The sequence below is a fragment of the Phyllostomus hastatus genome, unplaced genomic scaffold, assembly GCF_019186645.2.
Source record: "Phyllostomus hastatus isolate PE091 unplaced genomic scaffold, TTU_PhHast_1.1 phas_scaffold_216, whole genome shotgun sequence".
In the NCBI taxonomy this organism is placed as follows: domain Eukaryota; kingdom Metazoa; phylum Chordata; class Mammalia; order Chiroptera; family Phyllostomidae; genus Phyllostomus; species Phyllostomus hastatus.
In genome coordinates, this window is record NW_025334018.1 from 3636595 (window position 1) to 3652254 (window position 15660).

The window sequence follows — 15660 nt, forward strand, 5'->3', positions numbered from 1 at the left end:
CCACCAGGGGTCCTGCCCACAACCCAGGTATGTGCCCAAGACTGGGAATTGAACTGGTGACCCTTTGATTTGCAAGCCAGCACTCAATCACTGAGCCACACCAGCCAGGGCTATTATCTTTATTAGTAACAATGGTAATATTGGGGAGTGAAATTCCCAAAACTTGAACATCAGCAGCTCTGGTCCAGTCCTTTCCCAGGGGCTGCTTAAACTCAAGTATGCACCAGAATCACTGGGAGAGCTTGTTAAATGTCACTAGGCCCAACCTTTTTTAAGTAGGTCTAGGGTGGAGCCCACGAATATGCATTATATTTTAATTTTTATTTTAGAGATGGGAAGGGAGGGAGAAAGAGACATCAATTGGTTGCTTCTTATGTGCCCCGATCTGGGGACCTGGCAGGCAACCCAGGCATGAGCACTGACCAGGAATTGAACTCATAACATTTTGGTTTGCAGGCCAGTGCTCAGTCCACTGAGCCACACCAGCCAAGGCCCAAGAATGTGCATTTCTAATGAGTTTTCAGAGGATGTTGATGCTTTTGGGCCAGGAACCACAGCTGAACTATGGCTCTTGGAATAAATGGATGGAAGACAGGTAAAAGGTGGTAGATGAATCTCCCTTACTTACTACCAGTTATCTTTTTATTATTATTTTATTTTAGAGAAAGGAAACATCAATTTGTTTTCCTATTTCTTTATGCATTCATTGGTTGAATCTTCTGTGTGCCCTGACCAAGGATCAAAGCTGCAAACTTGACCTATTGGGATGATGCTCTAACTAACTTAGCTACCTGGCCAGGGCCAGTATTTACTATTTTTTGAAGTAGAGGGTAAACTATGATTTGGTGAAATGTTTCTTGAACAGCTACAATTTATACCTATTCTCTCTAAAGTTAGTGCTGTAACTACCTGTACATGAATGCTTGAAATCCCCACATCCAGGTCAATTAAGTCAACACTTCTAGAAATGATGTATGAATCAGTACTTTTAAAGCCCCCCAGGTGGTTCCATTGCTCAGCCAAAGTGAGAACCACTGAAAACAACCCCCAAACAATGTGCCCAGGCCTTAGGCTTGGCAGGAAGTGGAGAACAGTAGCAGCCTCCTCTAGCTGATACTCTCGTGACCTTTCCATTTATTTTCATGTGCCCTTCAAATATCAGGACTACGTTAAAGACAGCATCCCTGACTGTGGGAAACAGTTAACTTGTTTTGATGAGATGATGTTACCCCTATATAACCTCCATCTTTGCCTATCTTCAGTCAGTTGTTAGATCAAAATATGTCAGTAGATGTTTGACAGCATGTCTGCTTTTAAGATTAGATTAAAAACCAGTTACCTGAATGTTGAAATAAACCTCATTATCAGCAAAGAGCTGGGCTTTTGCTACTGAAGGGCATATAATTAGAACCATGATACTGAATGTGATGCTCACCCTGAGAGGGGAAAGTCTTTACAAGAAGAGAATTAGATTATAAAAAAACTTCCTCTTTAATCAAGGCTTTTAACATGAAAACATATTTCTTGAATAAAATGGAAAGTTTCCAATACATTGAAACATAAATCACCACACATACACCTGGCAGGAAAAAAGCAACACAGCAAGTTTACACAATTCCCTGTAACAGCCATGGTCTTATTCTCAGATGCTTCTTCCATCTGCCAAGTGTGTTCTGCCGGATACAGAGCTCACCGTGTTTCTGGGGTCATGCTCAGCAGAGGCTGCACAGCCCAGAGAGCACTCCTCTGGCTGGGTCATGGTGCTGCTGGCTCAGCTCAAGAAGCAAAGCAGTCACCAGCACATCAAACAGTGTATTTTAAACATCCTTTAAATATCAAAGTGAGAAACAAGAAGGCAACACAATAATGTTATCAGAAAGATGTTAGCGAGTGAGGACAGCTGTGTAAAGCTTGAGGCTGAAAGGTGGTTCCTCAGCTTCATTTCTTTGGCTTCTTGGGCAGTGGCCGCCGGAACAGCAAGATGTGAGGCTCTGAAAGAGTGAGTAAAACCTAAGAGACAAACTCCACCATTCTGTGCACAATTTATAGGGTACCCTACTCCCATTTTCCAGCTATCACCCACTCAGATCTTGATAACTAAATTAAGATTTAAGCATACGCTAAAGCAGAACCCATACACCTGACTTATCTGCCAAGTATAGAATTATTAACGAGTTCTTCTGCTATGTTTGTGAAGCAAGGGTTGGAGTGGGGGGTAGCAGGGAGCTTTATTAGTTTTGTCTGGCAGCTTGGTGTCTCATTAGGAAGTATACTTTCTTTGGCTTATTTGGTTCTTTAAAGATTTTTAGAGAGAGGGGGATGGAGGGAGAAAGAAAAGAGAGGGAGAGAAATATTGATGTGCGAGAGATACATCTATCAGTAGCCTCTCATACACCCCTAACAAACTGGGACCTGGCCTGCACGCCAGGCATGTGCCCTGACTGTGAATCAAACCGGCGATCTTTTGGTTTGCAGGCCAGCACGCAATCCACTGAGCCACACCAACCAGGGCTTCTTGGCTTATTTGGAACACATCCAAGAATTCTATTTCTGATGGGGAATGAAGTAGGGGCCATAATCTCTCCCAGGATATACGTGGCCTTAAAAAGAGAGTACCCGTTGAGTGAATTCAATATTAAAGGAGGTTTTTCAGTGATAGTTTGTCTCTGAACTTCTCGGATACTTTACTCTTATTTTTGGCCACTCTAGTTTTTTAGATGACTGGTGGGATAAAAACAAACAAACAAACAAACAAACAGTAAACCACTCTCGCCTTCACCTTATTTCTTTGGGTTGTATGATCTATCACTCCCTCAGTGAAGCAGCCCTACATGGTTCTTTCAGCCATTGCACTGACCTGGTTCATGGATCATATAATGGACCCATCCCTGACTCTGCTGAACACCAAGATTTCTCCATTCAGATTCAGACATCAAATGGGTTTTAGGGACCAGCTTGGCTATGTCCTTGGGCAACATGACATGCCTGTAACAGAAACATGGGAAGAAGGGCATTTGTGTTACCAGTGGGTACAGTCTGTTAGACAAGTACCTGCATACAAAGCCGAGACACAAAAGAAGAGAGAAACCAGTTTTTGTTGTCAGGGAGTTTATATAATCTTATTTTGGGGTAGAGGCAGCTAGATATAAAGGCCAACATATATAGATCTTCAAGGAAGTAAATAAAAAAGTACAAATTAATGAATAATTCAAGTGAATGGGCACCTAAATTCCCTGGGCATTGTTGATACATTGCCTCTACCTTCCTGGAACTTACTCTTCTAGTTGATTCTCCTAAAACAATGCAATGGGGGCTCAGCAACACACATGGTGTTAATAATAATTAAAGGTAATTTTGAACAGGACTGGTAAGGGAAACAATTTTTATGAAGAAAGGTCTCGTATGAGGTGCTGTGTGGAAAAGCCATCACAAAGGATGAAATAATGTCAATGCCTTAGCCTTTAAAATCTATTCTCAATTTCATTTTCCTAATTCTGAAGGGATGTGCCGTGAGACTTCCTTTGGGAAACTCCATGCTTTCCTAACCAAGCGAAGTCTACTTTCATGGCCAAGAAATATTACTCTGATTTGAATTGGGCTAACCTAGATAGACTTCATCATGCTCAATGAAATCATACTAGTAACGTAATTTTTTTCTAAACAGAAATGTAATTCCAGTTTAATGTCTAAAAAGAACTTAAATTCCAACAAGCCCCTGGCACAAAGACTGGCTTCAATACCTAATTAGACAAAAAACAAAACAAAAACCCCCACAAAAACCCAAAGATTTTCTTAAACCTAAATGCCACTGCCAAATCTTCTAGAGGATTAAAACTAGTGACTTCCTCCCTAGCACTGCAGTGTGTCATAAGCACATAGTTTTAGTTAGCTCGTTCAATTGTAGAGGAAAACAGCTGAGGGAACGAAAGTTAACTGGGTCCAAGCAGAACCTGGGGTCTTTTCTAGCGGACCTGACATAAAGATGATTAATGTATTTGTCAGCACACAATGAATTCTCCACAGGGCCCAGAGCCCTGTACTAGGCTAGAGAAGACACACAAGCAAGATTCCACTGTATGGTCTTCAGTTGAGTAGAGAGGATACAAACAAGGAGGTTGTCTTAAGTGTTACACTTAATACAATTACTGGAATGCCAACATTTGTCGAATCCCTTGTCTTCCCCAATTCTCCAATCTAGAATTATGAATTTAAGATTTATCAAATGCAGACTCTGTAGGGATCCCTTTCTTCACAATCCTTGGCAAATCCTAAGTGCTCCTACCACAACCTGTATATATCTATCTCTCTCATACCAATTATTACCTTCTTTCTGAAGTCTGTCACTATTTCCACAGATTTTTTTTCAGTTTGTTGAAAGCGGGGACCATGCTTACCCTTGCACTTTAGTAGAACACCTGAAACCTATAAGCACTCCATAATTGGTTTCCTAAATAAATCCCCTTCAGGCATTTGAAGGGTATCCATTAGATCCACGTTAAGTCTTTTCTCAATGTTCCTGGCCAATTTTATTATTGCACTTTCCAGTATCTCGAAGCCCTCTTCCTAAAAGAAGCAGAGAAGCACGCCCCTTTTCCCAGAGTTAAGGAGCGACACTCAGGCTCTCCAATTCCCCTTGCATTTAAGACGAGGAACATTCGAGCCCCGCCTCTGCCTTTTCGTAGTTGCCTCTGTGACTCCATGGTATTGCCGTGATAGAAGCAGTCTCAAGTAGGCAAGTTCAACCTGCTCAGTAAGTTTAGAAAGATCCAGGGACCCAAGGGTGAAGGTGTGTGAAGGTGGTCAGCAGGCTTAACACTCTGACCACTCCCACTTACACCTCCCCCCAGAGGGCTTGCTCCAAATTCGCTATTATACTTATACAAGGGCTTACCACTACGCTTCGCGCATGCGATCTACGCTCACAACGATCACCCGTTCCCGTTAACCTGCTGCGCATGCGCCGAGTCTGTCTCTTTAGTCTTGGTTACTAACTCCTCGTGCCCTCACTTGTCAAAGCTTACGACCTCCTCATGGCCCCCGCGCCGGCACTAACCGGTACTCGAATTCCTCGTCGTCGTATTTGTCCGAATAGTAAATTTGTTTGTGCGACATGACCGCTCCGCCTGAAGACCGTCAGCCCCGCGCCACCAACCTCCAAACAACTCCCAGCAGCACGCGCTCCCACCCTCTTTGGCCTCACTTTCAAACGCGCCGCCTGCGCTTCCTATTGGCCCTTTCAGTCTAAGGCGGGACAACTGCACCTTCAAGTCACCTATTGGCTTAAATTTGCTTCTCGTCAAGTCCTTATTGGAGCGCACTTCTGACGTTTCTCAAGAACGATCTTAGGTGAAAAATAGGCCTCTTACTGGCTAGCACGAGTTATCGCACTGCCATTGGCTGAATCCGCAAAGTGGGACGGGTGAAGGAGGGACGGTGAGGTAGAGGGTCAGGGGTTAGCAAGGCCGGAAGTGAGTGAAATAAAGTTCCTCCAGGGAGGCCTGCCCGGGGAGAAAGTTGGAGCAGCGACCCAAGGAGGCAGTGGCGTGATCCAGAACCAAATCAGCCCGCGGTGCGGTGCAGAGACTCCATGAGGCCCTGGTAAGTTGAGACTGTTTTTCTCCTGAGGTGACCCACTCTTTCGCCCCGGAACCCCTCTCCCGGGACCCTACTTCCGGCCGTCATTTATAAGTCCCGCCCCCTGAGACCCCCTCCCCGGAAGTCCCACCTTCTAGCTTCAGGGGGCTCCCTGAACCCCGACTTGTTTTCTATTTATTGTCCCTGACCCCACCCTGTCGCCCAGCTTTCCTGGAAGTCCCACCCCTAGACATGCTTCCAAGCCCTAGTACAAGAAATTCCACGTTAGTCTTTCCAGTTCCCTGAAACTCCGCCTCAGCGCGACGATTCTCCGCTAACTACTGCCTATCAGAAAGCCTACCTCCCAAAAGGGCAAAACCCTCCCCCTCAAAAAACTACAGTATTCGAATTCTTGAAGCCACACCTTCCTAGGGGCTCCGCCCCCTCTTGAAGTACCACCCCTTCTTTAATCCACGTCGTATTGTCCAGAAGCCTTGCCTCCTATAAGTCTCCAAAACGTCGGTCCTAGGGGATTGCCCTACCTCAGGAGGTTTATCCTTGTGGAACCCAGGTCTTTACCTCAGAAGCTTTGCCTTCAGCCCCATAAACTCCATCTGCTCACATTTTCCTGTCCTTTTGCTCTTTCGGGCGCTGGGCTCAGTTTTCCTGAGTGTCCCATGCTCCATCAAATGGGAAGTCAAAATTCCCATCTCTAAGTGTGAGTGAGAGATTAGAGACATCCCTTTTCCTTTTCCTCTCCCTTACCCCCTTCCAAGGGTGGCTACTTGATGGAGGTTGGACTTGGGGTTTGGCACGAGGGTGGGAGAGAGATTGCTCATAGATTCTGGTGCCACTCCTTGAGTTTTCCTTCGCAGGATCGACCCACCCCAGAAACAGCTATAATGTTTCATGCCTGTATCAAGGGATTTGGTGTGTGACAGGAGCAAACGTTTTTTACCACCAGAAAATAGTGACTTGGGTGGGTGTAGGGGACAGTCACTTTTTTGCTTTTTTGTTTGTTTGTTTGTTTGTTTTAAGGGGCTGCTCAGCCTCCACCACTTCTCTGGCTCTTACCCTCCCCCTAACCAGAGTTCTTGTGTGGACATTCCTTCTGGTCCCACTTGCCCAGCCTTCCTTTCTGGAAACATTCCTGAGGCTTTCGACATTTCCTGCTACTTCCCGCAGTTCTTGCTGCCTCCTCCCTGCTGGTCTGAGAAGGCACATGCAGCTTCTCCCCCACACCCAATCAATCACCCCCACTGCCAGTACGCCAAGCTCCTCTCCCTCTCTGCAGAACGAGCCCTATTTCTTCCTCTTTCTTTGCTTAGAAATGCTCACACCTGTCGGTCATTCCCAGCCTTTGAATGCAGTAGACTCCTACAGAACGCCCATCTGTAAAGATGAAGACATCCTGGTGTGTGTTGGCGTGTGTTGTGGGTGTGAGGTTATGACTGAGCCCTCTCCTCACGCTCTCTGTGCTTGACCGCTGAGCCTTAGGAAATGGCGTGATAGAATTCATGAGTGGTGGGTGAAATGACAGAGCTCTCCTCTGATGAGGACTGAGGGGAAGTGAAAGCTTAGCATAATATTTAACAGGTTTTGAGTGCTGGTATTGTTAATCACTATCATCAAGTGATTATTTGCATCTTTTTATCTTCTGAAGTAATTTGCAAATAGGTAATTCCAAGGTGAGTTTAAGGGGTGTATGTACTTTACTACTTCCTTTTTGGTCACTTTCCCACTTCCTCTGTGGCTCCCTCAAGCAGAGCTGTGGCAGAAAGCTGTGGGTGGAAGGAATGGGTTTGGGATGGTTTCCTTGTGTCCAGCCTAAGCCCATCTCCTGGCACCCCTTTCTCCTCTACTTCGCACAGATTTGTCTTCTGCCCTCTCTGTCCCTTCATGGTCTCCCACCTATTTCACTCTCCCACTTCTTCCAATCAGACTTCACCCCTCATGTGAGAGGAACCATGTTCCCCAGTGGACACATGCACCCTCACCAGTCACCACTGCAAAAGGAGGGGAATGGCATACCTGGCAGGTCCAGGGGGCAGACCCTGGTGTCAGTGCTCTGCTCCTACTTCTACCCTTGACAGCTGGCTTTGCAAACTAGGCCTGTGGAAAAGTGGGCAGAAAAGTGCTTGTCTGTGGGCCACTGCCCCTTGGCATGGTAGGTGCCGTGCATAAAGAAAAAGGCCCTACCAGCCTGCCTTCTCCTCTCCAGCTCCTCTCCCTGATGCACCACCCAGGTTGGACTTTATCCCCTTACCTCACCAGCTGTGCCCTTCCTCTTGGCCCCTCTCTTCATCCACTAGGATCACTTCCTTCCTTTCCCCATTTCGTTAGCTTCTGTCCACAGCCGTGGAAGCAGAGGTTGCTAATGGCCCAGGCTCCCTGGGGCTACTTCCGCCCTGTGTGACATTAGTAGTGGTGGTGGTGGGGTGGCCTGGGCTGGAAGAGGGGGGAATTTGAGTGTTCAACCAGAACAGGAAGGAAAATGCTGAGCTCAAGGATTCCCTCCCTTTTCCACCCCCAGCTGCCTCTGTTTCCTCCCTCATTCCTCTCCTACCCTCCCTCAGCTTCCTGCTCCATTTGGCCTGCCCTTGTCCCGTTTGGATTGAGCCAGACCTCCTCTTATCCCGCTCCTTTCCGTTTCACTCTTCCATCCTTCCCTCCCACCCCCACTTTATGCCTCCCCAGATACTAGTTTGTTTGGGGGTGGGGGTGGGGGTGGGGGTGGGGTGGGGTGGGTAGCTCTACCTCTGCAAGAGTTCTAGGTTGGAGCAGTGGTGGGGGCTCAGCCCCTCAGAGCCTGTGAGTCAGCACTGTCTTTGGGATTGGTCTTTCCCCTTAGTTCCCCGCCCCAGGGGAGGAGCCAGGCAGCTCTAGGTCCAGCCTGTTCTTCGCTCAGCCAGAGAAGAGGCCCCGGGCTGGGCGGGGATGGGGCTTGAGACAGCCTGGGTCTGAGCTGGGGAAGCTAGAGGAGTCGGAGACACTTGTCCCTCTTCCTTCCCAGGACCCTTGAGATCCCTGGGCCATAAAGAGCCAATTAGGCTAAGGGCCTGGGGATGCCCCCTGCCTGGCCCCCTTGCCCTGACTGGCAGGGGGGCCAGGCTGGGCAGCAGCCTCCCTCTCACTCCAGCCATGGATCTCCTGCCCCCCAAGCCCAAGTACAATCCACTTCGGAATGAGTCTCTGTCATCGCTGGAAGAGGGGGCTTCGGGGTCCACCCCACCGGAGGAACTGCCTTCCCCATCAGCCTCTTCCCTGGGACCCATCCTGCCACCTCTGCCTGGCGACGATAGTCCCACTACCCTGTGCTCCTTCTTCCCCCGGATGAGCAACCTGAAGCTGGCCAACCCGGCTGGGGGGCGCTCGGGGCCAAAGGGGGAGCCAGGCAGGGCTGCTGAGGATGGGGAGGGGACTATAGGGGCAGCCATGCCAGACTCAGGCCCCCTGCCCCTCCTCCAGGACATGAACAAGCTGAGTGGAGGCGGCGGGCGCAGGACTCGGGTGGAAGGGGGCCAGCTGGGGGGCGAGGAGTGGACCCGCCACGGGAGCTTTGTCAATAAGCCCACGAGGGGCTGGCTGCATCCTAACGACAAAGTCATGGGACCTGGGGTTTCCTACTTGGTTCGGGTGAGTGAACATCCTCCCTCCCAGACCCCTCTGGTTCCTCTGCTTGCTCTAGCTTTGCTGGAGTCTCTTTTTTCCTGCTCTCCCCCAGCAACTCCCTTGGTTTCTGTGTCCTTTTTCCTAAATCTCTCTTGCTTCTTTTCTGATTCTGCAGCCCCTTCCAGCTTCTGCCTGGGCCCCCTTTTCTTCTTGTGACTCCCCCACCCCACCCCCACCCTGCCATGCCTAGCACAATGCCCAACCCATGGGAGGCCCTTAGTAAGTGTTGGAATGAGCGACTCTTGATTGTTCCTCCAGTCTCCTCCCCCTTTCTAGAGATGTCACTTTATCCCACCCAATGACTGTCACTCCTCCAAATTTTCTTCCCAGATGCATGAGTTCCTCCCAGCTTGCTCTTTCCTCCTCTGCTCATTCCCTGTTGTCTTGCATGTTGTGGGCTGTGGCAGAACTTCTTCATCTTTGCTTCCCTTAGGGACCATGTAGAGAAAAGTCCTAGGACCCTTTGGGGAGGGCCTGGGGGGAGGTGGCTGACCCATGACCTCCCGTCCCTCCCCTCAGTACATGGGCTGTGTGGAGGTCCTGCAGTCAATGCGCGCCCTCGACTTCAACACCCGAACTCAAGTCACCAGGTTAGTGGGGAGGGGCAGAATGTGGGCATTCTGGGGCTCATGAGGGGAGGAGGGGTGGGTCACTTGCTGTTGGTGCTAGCGGTGGTTCATCTTCGGGTGGTAAAGGGGGTTGAGGGGAAGTTAGGGGAGCGAGTCTGAGTCTGAGTGAAAAGAGGCAACTCTGGCCTGGATCCTTCTTACTCATCCAGCCTCGGGAGTTGTCGGGGGAGGTGGCAGAGGCAGCTGGCGGCTGAGTAGAAAATAGGGGTAGATGGAAGGTTGCTGCTGCCTTTGGGAAGGGAATGGGACATTTGGTAGCTGGAAGGGGGTGGGGCCAGTCTGTTGAGGCCCTAACCCAATCAGCCAGGAAGCGGCTTCTCAGTGTCATCAAATATTAAAGGCCCTTAATTCAATCCACCACGACAAAGAGCCTGGAGCGCCCCTGGAGTCTGGCTTGGCCTTCCCCTCCCCCAGCCTTGTGGCAGCTCCAGCTGATTGAGAGGATTGAGAGGCAGGCTCTGGGTCTGAGTACCCTTCTTTCCCCAGGGAGGCCATCAGTCTGGTGTGTGAGGCTGTGCCAGGTGCTAAGGGGGCTACAAGAAGGAGAAAGGTACCTGGGGTCGACGGGGCTAGGGATGCTGCTGGGAGATGTGGAGGGGCAGGGCAAAGGAGTGTGGGACACGTGGGAGAAGGCCAAAAGGCAGGAGTGTGGGGGTTTCTGGGTGTTGGGAACTCCCAGCCTCTGAGATCCTTGGGCACTTCCTTAGCCCTGTAGCCGCCCACTCAGTTCCATTCTGGGGAGGAGTAACCTGAAATTTGCTGGAATGCCAATCACTCTCACCGTCTCCACCAGCAGCCTCAACCTCATGGCCGCAGACTGCAAACAGGTTGGTGGGGACAGGTTGGCAGGGCTGGGCAGGGGGACCAGAAACACTGATGGGAGGGTGAGAAACTAGGAGCAGCAGGACAGTAGGGCAGGAGGAGATTAGGAGGGCATGGATTAAGAAGCCAGAAGGATGGGACTGAGTCTCCAGGGTTCTGGGCTAGGGGTAGGGGTGCTCAGGTGAGTCCCGATGCTGCCTGACACATGTCATCCCCTTCCTTCTCCATCTCCTGCCCTAACCTTCAGATCATTGCCAACCACCACATGCAGTCTATCTCGTTTGCATCCGGCGGGGACCCGGTGAGTTGGGGAGCAGAGCAAAGGTGGTGGGAGAAGAGTAAGAGGCAGGGATTGGGAAGACACTGGCTAGAGAAGTGGGCATGCTAGGACGGACGTGATAACTGGAAAGGACTGCGAATTAGGGGTCAGGAGTGAAGTGGGGCTATCAAATTTAGCTAACTGACCTCTTCTGACTCTTCACCCCAGGACACCGCTGAGTATGTCGCTTATGTTGCCAAAGACCCGGTGAATCAGAGAGGTGAGGCGTGGTGGGGAGCACTGGGTAGGGCCGGCTGTCTGTGAGGCAGGTGAGCAGGGCAGCAGGAGCTCAGCAGGGGCTCTTGCTGAGGAGGACGAGTGTTCCTGTCTACACCTCCTCCCAGCAGCCCCGCCTCACAGCTCACTGACAGCTTCTGCTGTGCCCTCAGCCTGCCACATCCTGGAGTGTCCCGAAGGGCTTGCTCAGGACGTCATCAGCACCATTGGCCAGGCCTTCGAATTACGATTCAAACAATACCTCAGGAACCCGCCCAAGCTGGTCACCCCCCACGACAGGTGAGTGGAAGAAGAGGGAGGGACAGTTACTGGACCCCAGACCAGAACTGGGAAAGTAGGTTTGCTATTCCCACACTTGAGCTCAGAATGGTTCAGGGAAGGAAATAACCTGTGTGTCCCTGCTTCCCACGTCCTGCTGTTCTTAAGTTTCCGGTGGCTATCAGGGAGGCCTGGGTTGCTGCAGGGCCAGCTCTTCCCTCACTCGCCTGTGGTGGAGCTGTAGTCTGGGACCTCAGACTCTGGGTCCGGGATCTAGCTGGACAGGCTTTTCGTTCCCTGCTGCCTTGTATATGGCCTGTCCCTCTTTCTTGCCCATTCTCTGCCCTTGTTCTTTGATTTTCCTTCCCTAGAAGGCACTGAAAGTTTGAGTGAGGGTCGACGACTCTTTCCTGAGATCCCTACCTTTCCTCGGGCCAGTGGGTGTTGAGTATTGACAGGAGGTTAAAATGTTCTGGAGCATCCCCCCCCTCTGGAAGGAGGTGCAGTAATCAAGAAGATTTGACTTTCAGGTCAAATCTGAATTTACATTTCAGCTGAACCACCTTTGTTGTGAGACCTGGGGCAAATGTTTTCATCTGTGACCCTCATTCTCTTTATAAAACTGGGGAAGGAAGAACTGCCTGCCTTACAGGGGTGAGAGAGGATGAAATGACTATAGAAAACAGCCAGCCTAGGGCCTGCCCTGAAGGGAATCCCAGTACTTGACCATCATCGTTCTGTTCTCCTCCCTCCATCCTCCCACCCACATTCTTCACTCCCTCCTGTTCCCCACAGGATGGCTGGCTTTGATGGCTCAGCTTGGGACGAGGAGGAGGAAGAGCCACCTGACCATCAATACTATAATGACTTCCCGGGGAAGGAACCCCCTCTTGGGGGGGTGGTGGACATGAGGCTTCGGGAAGGAGCCGCCCCGGGGCCTGCTCGACCCACTCTGCCCAGTACCCAGACCCCCGGCCACCTGGGAGCTACACTGGTAAGTTGCTTGGATAGAGGTGGGTTGGGCCCAGGATAGGAGTGGTCTCACCTTATTTTTGTCACTTTCAGCCTGTGGGGCAGCCTGTTGGGGCAGACCTGGAAGTCCATAAGCAGATGCCACCTCCACCACCCTGCCCAGGTATGGAGGGGGCTGAGTGGGACAGAACCAGGGGTACAGGAGGCAGGGCTGGGGTCATTGGAAACCTCCCTTCTCCTCAGCAGGCAGAGAGCTCTTTGATGATCCTTCCTATGTCAACGTCCAGAACCTGGACAAGGTCCGACAAGCAGGGGGTGGGGCCGGACCCCCCAATCTTGCTGTCAATGGCAGTGCGCCTCGAGACCTCTTTGACATGAGTGAGTGCTTTTCTTTCCATTCTGCATCTCCATCTGCCTACTTTCCTTCCTGCTCTTTCCTTCCTGGTCTCACCTCCCTGAAGGTTCTGGGTCCTGGGCATGTGTTGTGCCAGCTGCCCCTCTTAGTCCTCTCTCTGCACCCCTAGAGCCCTTCGAAGATGCCCTTCGGGTGCCTCCACCTGCCCAGTCGATGGCCATGGCTGAGCAGCTCCGGGGTGAGCCCTGGTTCCACGGAAAGCTGAGCCGGCGGGAGGCTGAAGCCCTGCTACAGCTCAACGGGGACTTCCTGGTGCGGGAAAGCACGACCACGCCTGGCCAGTATGTGCTCACTGGCTTGCAGAGTGGGCAGCCCAAGCACCTACTGCTGGTGGACCCCGAGGGTGTGGTGAGTGTGGCAGGGGTGTGGGTGGGGGTGGCACAAAGGGAGGCGTAGTACCCTCTTGTGCAACCCTGTTCCTTCCCTTACTGCTCCTTAGATTTTCCCAGCTGGGCACCCCTTATGGGCCTCCCTTGCTCGCAAGGTGCCTGGTATCCCCTGTCCAGCGGCTTAGGGTTCCTTCCCCTCTCACTTTCCTGAACTGGAGCTGTGTTCTCTTTAGTCCTGGCCAGTCCTCAAATCCCCAAACTTTATGCCCAGGAGAGCTAAAAGGTGCTTATCTTACCTGAGCCCCTTTTTTTGATGAACGAGGTAACCATCCTGGAGAGGTTGTGCTCAGTGTCAGATGGTTACACTGGACACCCCAAGTCTCCTCTTGTAAGAGAGCCGTGGGCCTACTCCCTCCTCCAGCCTCGGGGCCCAGGCCAGTGTCCTGTGTCTTACTTGCGTTACCCCACTGTGTCTCACAACTCTGCTCTCTCTTCTACAGCAGTCTCGGCCTCCTTTCCCCATTTTGTACTGTGTATTGTCCCCTGAGACTTGCCACCTTCCCCTAGGTCAAGGGAGGAGTAGACACCCTTCACAACTTTTCCTGTCCCCTTGGCCTTTTCCCAGTTCGTGACCTTCCTGTTCCCATAGCCTCCTGCCCCTGGCATCTTTTTCTCCTTTCTCAGTCTTCTTGAATACTTCAGCATCCTCAGGCTTCTGGTCTGAGGCCTTACTTGACTCTCCATCTGAATTGACCCTCTCCCTTCCCACTTCCCAGGTTCGGACAAAGGATCACCGCTTTGAGAGTGTCAGTCACCTCATCAGTTACCACATGGACAATCACTTGCCCATCATCTCTGCGGGCAGCGAACTGTGTCTACAGCAACCTGTGGAGCGAAAATTGTGATCTGTCCCAGGTGCTTTTCAGAAGACGCTCTTCAACCCCTTCCACTGTTCCTCTCAGGGCCTCACTCTAGAGCGTCCTGTGGGCTTGGCCTTGTGCAGGAGCTGGGGGCGGTGCAGACACTGGGTTTAGCGCCCAGCTCAGGGAGAAGGTATGAGTCAGGAGCCTGGGGGAGAATCCTACTTCTCCCCAAACCTCACCAAAGTATTAACCTAGAGTGGCCCCCTTCCTAGGGCCTTTCCTGTGCCAACCCGATACCTTCTTCCTCAGGAAGGGGGGTGCTCAAGGCCCGGGCAGTGTGCCTCAGTGGGAAATGTCCTGTGGTGTTAGGCAGTCACCCTTCCAGGGAACGGGGAGCAAATCACATCTGTGGTCTACCCCTGGGCTCAGGGTACTCCAGCCCATCTCAACAGCCCTCCCTTCCCAGTGTTTAAACTTTGTGCCTTTGACCATCTCCTAGTTCTTAAGATACTGTATTTTATACAGAGTTCTCGGGCCCCTGAGGTCAAGGATGGGGTGCTGATACCTTGGCTTCTGGGACCCTGTCCTCTCCTTGCTCAGCACCCTCTCCAGTTGCGGTGGGAGAACAGAGGCTGGGGTGGCAGTTGTTCCCTCTCCCTGGGCATATGCCACCTTTACAGATTTCCTCAGAGCCCCCCTCCCAGCCGGGGGAGATGGACTCCTTCTTTGTTCAGTGCCACCTGGCGGAGCTCCTGACCCCAGGGGTCTGTATATACACGCCATCCCCAGCCCTTCCGTGTTGCATGCATGTTGTATTCTACAGCCAAAGTGTAGCCCTTCCCCCTGGATTCTCCACCCTGCCTCCCTGTGCTAGGGTGGGGAGGAGGGTGACTGAATTGGGGCCTCTTGGACTGTTATTTCCCCCAGATGGATTTGGTGGAGGCAGGACTGGGCGCTGAGACTCAAAGCAGTAGACAATCCCCAAATACCACCTACAGATTTGTTGTAACTGCATTTACTTTTTATTTTATGCATATATTTTAGGGTTGTAGATATACTTTCCTAATTTGTTTTCCGTGGCTTATTCTTGAGCACAAAATGATGGTAATAGATTACATTTATACATTCATCTCTTTGACTTCAAAGCCGTTTCACAACTGTTGGCTTTTCTCTCACCTCGGCCTGGGAGGCAGCGGGGCCGGCAGCATTATCTTTTCTGTGAGCCCCAAGTCAGAAGTCCGCTGTGGGACTGGGCGGGAAGAAGCACTTGGGCCCCTTACCGAAAGGCGGGCGTGGGGAAGTCCCGCTGACTGAGCATCAGTGTCACCGTTTCACCGGTGGGCTGAGGGCGGGGAACCTAAAACCCTGTTACCCGTCGAGTCTGGGGGGGCTACAACGACGTGGAAGCCGGCCCGGCCCGTCTCTAAGGAAGACTTTACTGAACTCTCGCCTCTTTTTTGATGTTTGGATGATTTCACGGGTCTCACTTATACCAAAGGGAAAGAATCTTCATTAAAACACGTATTTCTTAAACCTCAGCCTCTCAAGTCACTGTCGCTATTGTTCGCTG

At 51.2% G+C, this 15660-nt stretch overlaps 2 protein-coding genes across 4 annotated transcripts; one reads left to right on the forward strand and one right to left on the reverse strand.

Annotated features, from left to right (window-relative positions):
• Positions 1-1472: 1472 nt before the first annotated feature.
• On the reverse strand, positions 1473-5223 carry CKS1B (CDC28 protein kinase regulatory subunit 1B). The gene is made up of 3 exons (XM_045817301.1): positions 5054-5223; positions 2858-2985; positions 1473-1991 (listed from the first exon to the last, which is right to left on the reverse strand). Exons 1-3 carry the CDS (start codon positions 5110-5112, stop codon positions 1939-1941), a joined length of 240 nt encoding a protein of 79 aa, XP_045673257.1. The 5' UTR covers positions 5113-5223; the 3' UTR covers positions 1473-1938.
• Positions 5224-5340: 117 nt separating this feature from the next.
• On the forward strand, positions 5341-15628 carry SHC1 (SHC adaptor protein 1). Of its 3 annotated transcripts, XM_045817297.1 has the most exons (13): positions 5341-5598; positions 9043-9210; positions 9766-9836; positions 10362-10425; positions 10583-10702; positions 10945-10998; positions 11185-11236; positions 11406-11532; positions 12307-12505; positions 12577-12646; positions 12727-12861; positions 13008-13246; positions 14004-15628. In XM_045817297.1, the coding sequence occupies exons 2-13, from the start codon at positions 9046-9048 to the stop codon at positions 14130-14132; spliced, it is 1425 nt and encodes a 474-aa protein (XP_045673253.1). In that variant the 5' UTR covers positions 5341-5598; positions 9043-9045; the 3' UTR covers positions 14133-15628. The 3 variants fall into 3 exon arrangements, with proteins under 3 accessions (XP_045673253.1, XP_045673252.1, XP_045673251.1); XM_045817296.1 differs by lacking the exon at positions 5341-5598 and having other exon boundaries at positions 8394-9210; positions 12730-12861; XM_045817295.1 differs by lacking the exon at positions 5341-5598 and having other exon boundaries at positions 8398-9210.
• The last annotated feature ends 32 nt before the right edge of the window (positions 15629-15660 follow it).